The sequence below is a fragment of the Neopsephotus bourkii genome, unplaced genomic scaffold (assembly GCF_033783945.1).
Source record: "Neopsephotus bourkii isolate Nb327-2 ecotype Australia unplaced genomic scaffold, CSIRO-AGI_Nbou_v1 NB_272, whole genome shotgun sequence".
Classification (NCBI taxonomy): Eukaryota; Metazoa; Chordata; class Aves; order Psittaciformes; family Psittacidae; genus Neopsephotus; species Neopsephotus bourkii.
In genome coordinates this window covers 1,626,254-1,638,650 of record NW_026900781.1, presented here as the reverse complement: position 1 = coordinate 1,638,650, position 12,397 = coordinate 1,626,254, and the positions used below count along the sequence as shown (strand labels likewise).

At 41.6% G+C, this 12,397-nt stretch overlaps 1 protein-coding gene across 5 annotated transcripts in view; it reads left to right on the top strand.

The window, feature by feature from the left end:
• Positions 1–12,397, top strand: part of NFATC1 (nuclear factor of activated T cells 1) — a 116,299-nt gene that overhangs the window by 79,718 nt on the left and 24,184 nt on the right. For 2 of the 5 annotated variants that reach the window (XM_061346360.1, XM_061346361.1), the window contains exon 9: positions 4,449–5,135. In XM_061346360.1, coding sequence (XP_061202344.1) covers positions 4,449–5,135 — 687 coding nt within the window. Of the gene's footprint in view, positions 1–4,448; positions 5,136–12,397 lie in introns of those variants that run through there. The other 3 variants (XM_061346363.1, XM_061346364.1, XM_061346365.1) reach the window with 3 other exon arrangements.

The following is a 12,397-nucleotide window of genomic DNA, read 5'->3' as shown; positions in this document are numbered from 1 at the left end:
TAGCATCTTCATGTTCCTTCTTTGGACTTGCTCAAGCAGGTCCGTGTTCCTCTTGTGTTGGGAACACCAGAGCTGAACGCAGTACTGTGGCAGGGAGAATCCCGTCCCTTGACCTGCTGGTCATGCTTCTTTGGATACAACTCAGGACACAGTTGGCTTTGTAGTATGTGAGTGCACATTGATGGGTCATGTTGAGCTTCTCGTCAACCAGTTTCTGCTAGAAGTGCTTGTAGATTCTGAACTGCTGTAGGGCTTGCCAGTGAGTTGCCAGTCCAGGCCTGCTGTGTGACTAGGAGTGTCTCTTTCAGCTGGCAGGTTTCTGCTAGGTCATTTAAGATTTGAAGTATTTTAGGTGGAAGTTAGTCAGGCTAATGCTGTTCTCTGTTGAATATTAATCCTAAGAAAATGAACTGTACTCTTGTGTATCACATCACATTTCCCTGTGTGAAATACTCACTTGTGCAAGTGAGCGATGGTAGGAATGTATATGTTTTATGGAATCTAGCTTACACCGTGCCTCCACAGGGATGTATTTGAGAACGAAACCCCTTTTTCTAGCTCAGGTGTGTAAAGATTTGCCATTAATCAAGCATGAGTCAATAGGTAAGCAGTAACGCTAGTCCACAGCTGGCCAGAGATCAGCCCTGGCTGCACTGGAGGAGCCCACTGGGTTCCTGCCTAGGAGAAAATTGTAAAGCTAGGCACATTAAGATTTGTGCTGCAGCTGTTCACCCCAGTGGAGGGTTTCAGCCCCCCCAAAGTCACTGAGAAACAGGGTAAGGTGTGTTAGGAACCGGTAGCCTTATTACATGCAAGTATGTAAACTCATTCGAGTAACACCATAGACACTGTGATGGTGAGTGAGTAGCCAGTGAGTATACAGGTAAAGGTGATTCCTGCATTAGTTTTGGAAGGTGTGCCTTGAAATACCCACAGCTCCTGCCTTGGGCCTTTTGCAGTACTTTGCAAGGTGCAAGTAAACAGTTGCCCTTTTAAAGAAAGAATTTAAGGATATTTACACCAACTTTTGACACATTCAAAGTGTTTTCAGAATGACCAGGGTGTCAGACCCACAGCTCAGTTGAGTTTGAAAATTCAAACATTAACAGAGTTCTGGCCTTCCATTGCTCCATTTGGTGAAGTTATGTAGACTGGAGAGAAGCAAATACAGGATAAAGTGTCATAAATAAACTGTTGGTGTAAGGTAGCAATTTGTGGTATGTCTGTCCCCCACAAGTGAAGTAATGTAGTTGTTCACGTGAAATACAGAAGTTGAGGTCTATCCAGCAAGGGAAGTGTTAATGTCTTAGGTTTCTGCTGACATGCTCAGCTTTGCAGGTCTGATTCCACATCATCTGGGTCATTACTAATCATTTCTCCAGAAAAAAATAATAAATAAATAGATCCTGCAGCGCTTCCTTCTCCAAACCAGGGCCCTGTGAAGACATTTACACTTTTTTAAAGGGCAGTGAGTGGCTGCATCCCAGCTTGGTAAGATCCAAACATTCCCTCTGCACAGAGTCAGATGTCTGTACTAATGCAAAGCACTGAGAAATCAGATACAGAGGTTTCACCGTTTCACCATTAACACTTCTTCTGTCTTTCAGTGTGATGCCCATTCTAGTGACAAGATTAGCATGAAAACGAAATTTATGATACTTAGCAAGGGGAGACTTTTTTTACCGTGTTGAAAAAAAAACACGGTAAAAAAATGTAATGGAGACAATTCAGCTGAACAAGTTCAGACACCTGTAAGACTAAGCGCATGTGCCTGTCTATTTAAGGACAGTTTGTTTCCCATTATATGAAATAACCAGTGCTCAGGATTCAGTTCAGAGCAATACAAGGAGACAACGTAAACAGTTGTCAGATAAAATGGAGGTCCCACTTAATCTCATATCCCTTCTTCCTGTTTCCCTCTCTGATAACCAGCCTGCCATCAGCAAACAAGATACTGTGACTCACCCTGACTAGTCCTGTAATTAATGCCAGTCTCTATTTTCCCTCTGAAGTTACGGGCAGCCAGGAGTGTCCTGGGTTGCTTTCACCATCTCCAAGAGAGTTTTTGGACTAACAAGGATGGAATAGTGTCCCTTCTGCCCATCAGTCCTTTGCCCAGTCCAGAACAGGGCATACTGGTTATCTTCTGTTGATTGCAGCAGGTATATTTCAGTGTAACAATATATGAAAACAGATTCCCAGTGTTCAAGGCCACTGATCAGACCTCCAAGTAGATCCCATGGCATTGCTTTTATAAAGAAAAAAAAAGTGACAAAAAGTGTCTGGTAAACCAAGTGCAAAGATGTGCTGTAGAACAGCTACAATGAAAAAACAGCCTGAGATGAGGAGCCTGCTGTCTTTAAAGCCACCAGCCTGCCTGCCACCGGGGCTATAACCCTTTCCTAGGTTATAACAAGTCAGACAGCTCCAAGGTTTATTGGATTTGAATTGCCAGTGGTTGAGCTTGGAATTATTTAGCACAGGTGTTTCTATAACAGTGATATATTGGGAAAATTCAGTGTTCAACAACCATCATATTTCCAGCTGTGCTGTGGTTACTGCTAGTACAGTGAACCTAATATAAAACATGTGAGAATATTTGCTAGCTCAGGAACTTGTTAAAGGTATTTTCTTACAATATCTGAGCTGCTGTGTTTATCTAGGTGTGTTTCTTTGGTCGTGCATTTTCATAAAAGGTGCGATACTGGTTTTAGAAAGCTGTCACTGAACCTGGAATCTGCCGCTCTGCAACCAAGTGCATTAGTATCCCTGCTAGCCAGAATGCAGCACATGAGCAGGTGAAAAGAAGATTATGAGGAATCCAGTGACAATCCATTATCCTTACCACATTCATCTTGAGCAGCACCTGTGCATCTGTTACATATATAGCCATATTTTTACTAGGGGTGCTAGAAATCTTGAAACAAGTGTTACAAGCATCTATATGTAAAAGAACATAAAAGGAGCAAAGTTAACAAGAGGCTGGGGGACTGTAAAACAAGGGTAGTGAAGTGCATTCACCAGCAGCAGAACTTGTGAGTGTTAAAAGAGGTTTTACACGTGCACATGCACACACGTGCATTTTTAGGGGTTCAAAAAACTTGTACGCGAACATAGTAAACGGATGGAGAATGTATAGAGGTTTTTGTAAAACACATGAAAATAAAAATGCAGTCAGAGACGGTCATACAACGTGGGTATGCTCTGAGCTGAGTTTTGCAGAGATGTTTCATTAATAACTTTGAGCCACAATGGGTCAGTTATTCTAATATTCTGAAAGATACTCTTTGGTGTCATCATAGATTTCCAATAGCCCCTTCAAGCCACAGCTGTTCCTGTGGATTTCTTTTGGGGAAAGAAGATAAATGTCACTGTGCATCCATACTCAATTGTTATATACATTGGAGTTGCATCTGGCTAACAAAAATACATCTACAGATTATAATTTTCCTGATGGATAAAATGGGTGCATTTTACCTATGCACTGAGTATGTTGTAGGAGATGCAGCAAAGGCAATTCTGTCTGATTTGAGAGAGAAAGACAGTGTCTAAAGGACATTTTGACTTGATGAGGGCTCTTTTCTGATTTGAGAAAGTATTTATTACCTGTTAACATTTGTTATGACTTGAGTTGATGCTCATAGAGAGTCATTCTGTCCATGTGCTGGTGGTATTTAATGACATGGCTTGACAACTTAGTCAGAGCCTCTTTTGAGACAATGAGTAGAGCAAGCAGAGGTCTAGAACAGGAGTCAGTTTTTCTTGGTAGACAGAGATTGAGTTAACATTTGTTAGGAACTGGCATTAGCATTTTGGATCCGACTTGGAATCACTGAGAGTTGGATGGAACTTATTGAATATTTTACACCCACTGGCTGGTTAGTAAGATTAAACACAATCATGTAAAAACTAAATAAATCAAATCCTGCTCTTTCAGAAATGCCCTCACAATTGAAAACTTCTTGCACATAGTAGTTTGTCTTGTATCTTTGCAATTTTACTTTCACTGAACTCTGCAGGCCCCATCTCCACCTTATTATGTTCCAGTTTACCGAACGTGCAGACATTTATCAACTGGGCCATCAGTAGCCTTAGAAATGCAGTAGTATATCCAAGTTAAAATTCTTGCTTTGATTACTACAAATCCATGGAGCCCTTGGGTCCAAAGCTTCTACTGAAGCACAGCTATTTGCAAATAGATTTTTATAGCACATTAGTGCTGGAGGAGAGTCCAAAGAAAATAGTCCTTTTCAATATTAGAACCAGCTGTGACTTTCTTGTGCTGATGACTCATTCATTTTTTTTTATAGGGTGGGAGAACTAGGCAAAAGACACACAGAGTCTTATTCAAGACGTTGTTTGTTTTGCAAAGGGTATCCTAGCCACAAGCCAACTTGATCATACCAATACGCAACTCATGTTTATTTAAAACTTTTTTCTTTTAACAGTTCCAATTATAAAAACAGAACCCACAGATGACTATGAGCCTGCTCAAACCTGTGGACCAATGAACCAAGGCTTAAGCCCTCTCTCTAAACCATACTACAGCCAGCAGATCATGATGCCCCCTGATCCTGGTTCGTGCCTCGTGGCTGGCTTTGCCTCCTGTCAGCAGAGAAATGCCGTGATGTCACCCTCTCCCAACGCAAGCCCCAAGCTGCAAGACCTTTCGTCCTCTCCCTACAAGTGCATCCCCAACCCAGGCCACAGTCACCTCGGACTTCAGCAGCCCGCTGGAGGTGTCCCCACCATACAGGAAGTGCCAAGGTCTATAGTTGTGCACCCCAGCTCCCCCGAGCAATCATCTCACATCATGCTGCAGCCGCAGGTGAGTCAACATCTGAGCAGTAGCTGTCCCCTTGGTTATCAACAAACACTCTATCCCAACAGTCCCTCTTCTCCAGTTCCATCTGTTACCCAAGAGCCAACCTATTTGCAGTCCTGCAGTCCAACTCACTCATCCATAATGGGTCAACAGCAGCAACAACTGCCGAAGGTTCACAGAAATGAGTCTCCAACAACCCAACCACTGTCATTGCCAGAGTTGCATGAGGAAAGTAATCATAATTTGGCCCCTATTCCTGTAACGATCAAGCGAGAACCTGAGGAATTGGACCAGATGTACCTGGATGATGGTAAGTCTTCCACAGCATAGGTTTGCGTTCAACCATGTTGCTATATCAGTGAGTTCCCTTAACCTCCTCCTTCTTTTGAATCCTGGTGGAAAAATGTTCAATTAACAGCCTGGTGGAATGGTGCAGACTTTTGCTTGGATTATCTCTGTATGGGAAAGAGCTCTTTAATTTCGTTTGTGATAATGAAACCATATTATCTGAGCATTAAATGCTGTTACCGTAGAGCTAGCTGCATGACCAATAGCTGTGTTGCAATAATCTTAACCGTATGGTCTTCTTGTCTTATGCCCATGCCAGTGACCTGCAGTAAAAACATATTTAACATTGCCCCATCCAGAAAGCAGTGAAATGTCTGATGTGCAAATCTGTGCATTGGAACTAAATGATAAAGTGCTCTACTTCAGTTGAGAAGGCTTAAATTAAAAATGGAAGCACATCTTTCAGTGTAACTTTTCAGTGTGCTGTGATTTGACATTAAGACTACTTTTTCTTCCATTCTTATTGTGGACTTGCTGCCTTTTCTTTGCTTTTGTAAGATTCTATATGTATTCTACATGCACCACTGAAAAGTTAAAATGCTGTGATGAATTTGTCAGACTCTAGTTTCCAAAGATTTATTAGGCGAACATAATAAAAGGGATAATCTGGAATTTGATTATGTGACCTCACTGAACTGTGATTTAGCACTTGCGACTAAGTATCCCACTAGTATTCTGGACCTTCACCTTAATGCAGTACGTGCATCCCGTTCCAATAGCCTCATAACTTTATATAACCATACCATGCTGTTTGAAGAAGAAATGCCTTTGAAATGTCTGAATTGAAACTAATTGGTGCCAAGGAACATCTGAATGTGATTGTCTTTCAGGGAGGATTTAAAGACAATTCGTAGCACTTTTTTTTGGAAAAAAAAAGGACATTTAGTCATTCTATTTTAAACAGCATGATACTCACTGAATCAGGATTACAGATGAATGTTCTGGAGCTTGAGTAGCAGCCTTTTGCCTTTCAGCTCTGGGAAAAGGATTTTTCTTAACAGAAGTTATTATTGGTTACATGATAGACAGGTCTAAGGAATGTTTTCTAATTAGGAGTTCAGTTCACTAAAGTTTTGCACAACATACCTTTTGTGACAAGGTTTTATTCATGTAGCATGCATTTTTACCACCTACCTGTGCCGTAAGAGCAAGATTTCAACAAACCAAGCAAGAAACATACACAAAACAAAACAAAAAGCCATGCCCAAACTTTGTTTTTGAGAGAAACCAGAAGTTACCTATGGAAGGAAGAGAATACAGATAAAATCTAAACCTACTCTGTAGCTGTCTTTCTAGAAAAGCACAAGAAATGGGCAGTCTTTCTGCCTTACCTCTCCAAAATCCAGCAACCACTTCTCTGACAGCACTGTGAAAGCTGCCTTTGGCTGGTCTCTGCTGGAGAGATGGGACTACAGCTCAAGGGCGAAGGGTGAAGCTCCTCAGCCATTTTTAATTCAGGTTTCTCTTGGAGAAACAGAGGAACTTTGCTACCATGTGTTCTGAAAGAGAGGTTTTATTTTTTTTCAGCAATGCCCATTCTCTCTGACGAAGCGTAAATGGTTTAGTCTTTCCCTCATCTGTTTTCCATCCCTTCTTCTGGACTTACACGCACACCAGTACTCTGACAGGAAATCAGAAGTAGCTGTAGAAGTCACCATGTACATCTGCACTGATACTGAAGATACCTTCAGCTAGCCAAATCCAGATATACTTCCCTTTAGCATCCTGCAGGCTATCAGAATGGTTCTGTGGCTGACCACAAAAAACTGTAGACCAGGAAAGACTTCATAGACATAACAGGCACAGCAATAATATATAATAGAAAAAAATTAATGTTGTTTCAAAATAATCAAACACCAGCTGTTCCCTAAGGGTGGTAATCAGATGTAACCAGAGGAAGTCCCTTTACTATATCTAAACTGGTACTGAGGTTTGTTTCAGGGGTCACACTGGTGGAGCATAACCTGTGTGATCTGCCCTTCCCACCTGTGCCTTATCTCACTGCCTGAAGAAAAGGTCATTTTGTCTTGCTGACAAAATGAAGCCCTTGTAGAAATTAGGACTGAACTAATCCTGTCTTATTTGTCTCAGTATTTGGGCAATCTATGAAAGAAAATACGTGTCAGAGGTGCTAAGGGTGGGAAGTATATCTTGTGGGACTTCTGCTGGCCAAGACACTCTCTTCAAACCATGCAGAGCCCTGGCATGCCTCAGTTACACAATATGAAGCTATGAATCAATCTGGAAGCCCATTTAGGTCTATGCTGTATGCATTTCACAGAGGCAAACTTGCCACCACCAGTGCGTACGTTGGTTTCACATCACATTTAATCTGATGTTGTAACTGCAGGCTCCCATGGAAAGGGTGGCCTTGATCCATCTTGCCCTTAGCCATGTGTTCTTTCTGCTTCCTTTGACACATATCAGTTGATTATGGAGTAGCAGACCAGGCTAATGGAAAATTAACCTGCCCAAAATAGCAAAACCCGCATAGTTTTCCACTGGGCCAGCTCATGGAACCTCATCCCCTAGGTCTAGTAGCAGAGTCCAGCCCACAAGAGGGCCGAGAAGCTTGTTGCTGCAGGTCAGGGAGTGCAGTGGGACCCCTCTGGGTGACAGCAGCCCACCCCTAGGCCTCAGTAAATGTGACTTGAAGCTACATCTGATATTATCTTATCCTCCCCAGTAACTATCTAATCAACCCATCCTTTCTCAGTAAAAAATACCCTTCTCACCTGTTAGTTATGGAAAGATGACATCTGGGCTGCCTCTCAGTCTCAGAGGGCAGCTTGGCCACTATGGTGACTGCCTGGAAACCACAAGTAATTGCTCCTCGTGGATCTCCTGGTAGGTGCTCTTCACCAAGATCTGCAATCAAAATGAAAAACACTTCACATGTACAGTGCCTCTGTGCTGATGCCATTTCATTCAGACTTCTGGCCATAACTGTGGAATAGGGGAGAATGGGTTTTGCAGAGTGGCTCATACCAAATAGGAGCAACTCATTTTACATGAATTTCTTTTTCTTAATTTTATTTCATTTTGTTGTATTTAATTTTATTTTATTTTAAATTTATTTATTTTATTTTATAGGAGCTTTTAAGCCATCACCATTGTTTCTTGTTAGTATCATATCCATTTTTAAGTGTTTTACTTGGAGGAGGAGTGGGTGGGATATCTGTACTTTATGACCATATTCTGAAAAGCAGAATATGAAATCATACTTGTAAGGACAGTCAGTTTTTTGACTGCTGCTTTACCTCTTTATAATTTGTTATCTCACTGATTCAGTTCTGATCCCTTCCTACAGCATGATTTAAACTTTTTTTTCAGTATTTTTATAATGTTTGCACCTGTGAACAATATGAAAGCCAGAAGAGGTCAAACGTACTTGACTGCTTTCCTTGCCTGCTACTTTTTCTGCTATTATATCAACTCTTTCCTTCATCCCTAAAGTAATTTAAAAGTAATGAAATATTTTAATAACATTAGAAATTAACATTCTCAAAGCATCACTCCATTTAAAAAGTGTATCTTCACAGTGTTATGTAGTTATTTAATACCTCCACTTTCACCTGAAAGTACTTACAAAGTGTGAGGTATAGACATTTAACATGTTTACTGGATTACCAGACAAATAAAATATCTAACTGGCTATGCCAGATTACATTTGGTAACCACTTTGGTGAGGTTTGATTTATATATCTAATATATGTATAGCAATCTTGGACTAGGTATAACAGAAATTTTTTAGTTTCAGCTTATGGGATCAAAGCAACATTCATTCCTTTTAGTCTGGAGTATCTCCAAATATAGACCATCTATACTGCAGACTATAAATGGAAAAAAAGAGTCAGTGAATTTATATAAATATATGTCCTATATATGACATTTTTCTGCTTCTGTAATGATGGGCAGCTGAAGTGATATAAAGGAAGCACATGAAGAGCCTTCCATTTTGGCACATAGGTTTTGGTCTTGGCAATCTTATTTTAAATCAAAATCTACAGTAGCCACCTGGGCTACTCATTAAATGTGCTGTCCATTTCAGTATGTGAATATATGAGTCAACTTGTAGAACATATTTAAAGTCACCCCATAAAGTGATACCTGATATATTATGGCTGCGCTGTTGATATTGAAAGGTACCTCACTTGTATACCAGCACTCATTTCAAATAATTCTGAAATCAACCTCCTAACATAGGTTATGGCTGATTCCCTTTGCTGCTTTCACAGCAAGAGTTGATTAAAAGTGGTTGAAAGGTGACAGTGATGCCTGATCTTCGTCCTCTGCAGAAGCCCATGGTCCTTTGCAGCAGGAACGGAGGTGTCTCCTGTCCTCCCTGCCAGAAGCTCTTGCTGGAGCACCCTGGCAGACAACACAAGGCCTAACCATGTGTGTATGCCACCCCTGCCCTAGACAGTGAAGGTTACATGACATTCACAGTTCAGGTCTAACCTGGAGTAGTGTGGGGTGCTGTAGTATTGAAGCTCATAAAGGGACCTCTTCAGTACTAGTCCATGCAGTAATTGCTTTTAAGAGAAAACATTTTATTTGGGGATCAATGAGTCTAATGCACTGTACAGCCCTTCAAGGTGTGAAGTGGAATTAGCATTGCCTGGAAAGGATGGCCAGTTTGGGGAAGCTGTGAGCTGATAAGGACTCCCCGTGGTCCCTTGAACCAGTTGATCTCTCAAGGGGATGTGAAAATTTACCAGATTTGTATCGCACTTACCAACCTGCTCCTCTTTCCAGGCCTTTAACTAGGACTTGGGTCAAAAGCTGTGCCAGTCTGCTCTTAAACTAATCTGGCTTTTTTTGTTGACCAGGGAAGATCAGTTAATTTTTCCAAATATTAAATGCTTTTCTTAATGGTAGAAGAAACCCGAAGCCAGAAGCAGTGGCGTGTAAGTTCACACAGCTTTCAGGATGTTCATGCAGCTGGGAACTGGCCAGGCTCACAACAGGAGATGCTGAAGGTGGCTAGAAATCACCTTCCTTATCCCCATTTCCCTTTCCTGGACCTAGTGTAGCCTGGGTGGAACACAGAACTGAGCTCCAAATATTTTATTTCACCAGGATGGAGAGAGTTCAATTAGGCATGCTAATGCCAAGAAACATTTTTCAGGTTGTAACTGGCACTCCCAGAAGCTATTAGATTTTTTACCTGCCACAGAATGACACTCAGTTGTGAAATCGCTTCCTGCCGCAAGAAACATCAAAGAAAGTAGTTTTCATTACAGATGAAAATGAAGCTGTTTCAAAAAAGCAAGGGGGAAACACATTGGTACCAACAGGAAAAAATGTATGACTTATGTTCTCAGCAGATTTCAAGGTGTATTGTACATGCTGTGACCCCATTTGTTATCTTAATGCACACAACTTTACAAAAGTGGTTCTTAACTGGAAAGCAAAGCAGCATCATGCTAATCAAGGTATATTTGAGTACTGAAGTTGAACATCTTTGCTTGTATAAGGTTTGCCTTGGTTCAAAGCTTGGCTTTTGAGATGCCGTCCCAGCCGTATTGAAATCAGGAGCACACTCCCGTTGCTGGCAGCAGGGCCAGGGTTCCACCCGCCATTGAAAAAACTGTTTTCCAGAACACCTTGAGGCCTGTGTTGGAGCCAGAACTGGAATAACAGTATCTGAAAGACAGATCTCTTGTCTGAAGGTTTGTATATTAATTCAACCTCCTGTCCGCATGGGTGCTTTCATAAAGGTCTCTATCCTGATCTTGACTTGATCAGATCTGTAAATCTTTGTGTAGCAAGATGAAAATACATAGGCCATAAATGAAGGTATCTGATGTTTAGATACGTGGCTAACAGAAAGTATCAGAACCACATCATCATCTTTTTTAAAACAAGGAGTCTTTTGTTCTTGTGATTGTCTTTGCACAGCTGTGAGTTTTATAGCACTGTGCCAATGAATGCACTCATTGCGACTTTTATTTTACTCTGAAAAGGTAAATTGGGAGCATTAAGCCCCCAATAAGTATGTAAAAGTGGCAAAACCACAGGTGAAGTGTTACTGAAAGCTGCAGCCCTGCCAGCCATTTCATTTTAAACATGGCTCTTTTAAAAATAACTTTTGCAGTAAAAGCTGTAACTCGTGGATGTAATATGAGCTATTGCTAATGTCATTCCCATGAATTGCTTACAGTGTTGAACTGTTAGATGTCTGACAAGTCCATATATCTCCTATACAGTATATATGAAAGTTTTCTGCCTCTAAACCATATGTTCCTTTTTTTCAGTCCTCTATATTCTTCAGATACACGTGGTTTGGTGATATAGTTTATTTGAACAGGAACCATAGCAGACAGAATTATTCTTTTGCTGAAATGTATCCTTTTTCATACATTTCAGCTTCACGATTAAAGCAGTTGGCTCTCAAGGCATTAAGTTTAGTCTGCTGCTGCCACAATTATGCCTTTGAAAACTCCTGAGTGCACTCGGTGATTTCCAGTAGTCCACATGTCATTAGAACAACACGCAGGTAGTCTGCAAAGTCCAGAAACACTGTCTACACTTCAGTCTGGCTTGGGAGAGCTTTTCCCTCCCTCTCTCTTGGCCAAGCCTCACAGCTCTGGGAGAAAACAAATAGCTTTCCTCATGGAAAGTTTTACTTAATCTGGCCTGGTGCCTGGGCCTAGACCCTCCTCGTCTCTAATGATGATTGAAAGTGTACATGCTACTGTGATAAAACATGCTGAGTCGTTAACATTTGGGGGTTGGGTTGTACGCAATGAGTAAGGGAGGACTGAAGTAATGTGTTCGAGTCAGACCTTTGGTGGACTCGCACGTCTGGGTTGAGGGGTATCCTCTTACACAAAACCCACACCCACAGGATCGGGTTTTGCTGTTTCTAGCAGGTTTGCTGAATTGGGTTTCCTTGGAGGCCCACCAGAAAAGGCCCCGGGAAGAGCGGCTGACCAAACTAGGTGTCACTCCTGGTTTTCTCCATTCCCATGTGTGCAGTTGCCCACAGAGCAGACTTGCCTGCTTCTTAGCTTGAGTATGCTATGAAATCTAGTAGCGAACTTTGCTCTCTTCTAGCATCAGCCCATAGATTCCCAGGGAGGTCCTTGAGTCTCTCGCTTTCAAAGAAGTTTCCAGTCCCTTCAGAGAAGTCCTGAATGCCTCCATACTCATTTGGTGATGGGAGACACTGGCAGAGGGAGCAGGAGGTTAGCCAAGTGACGGGAAAGCTGCAGAAAT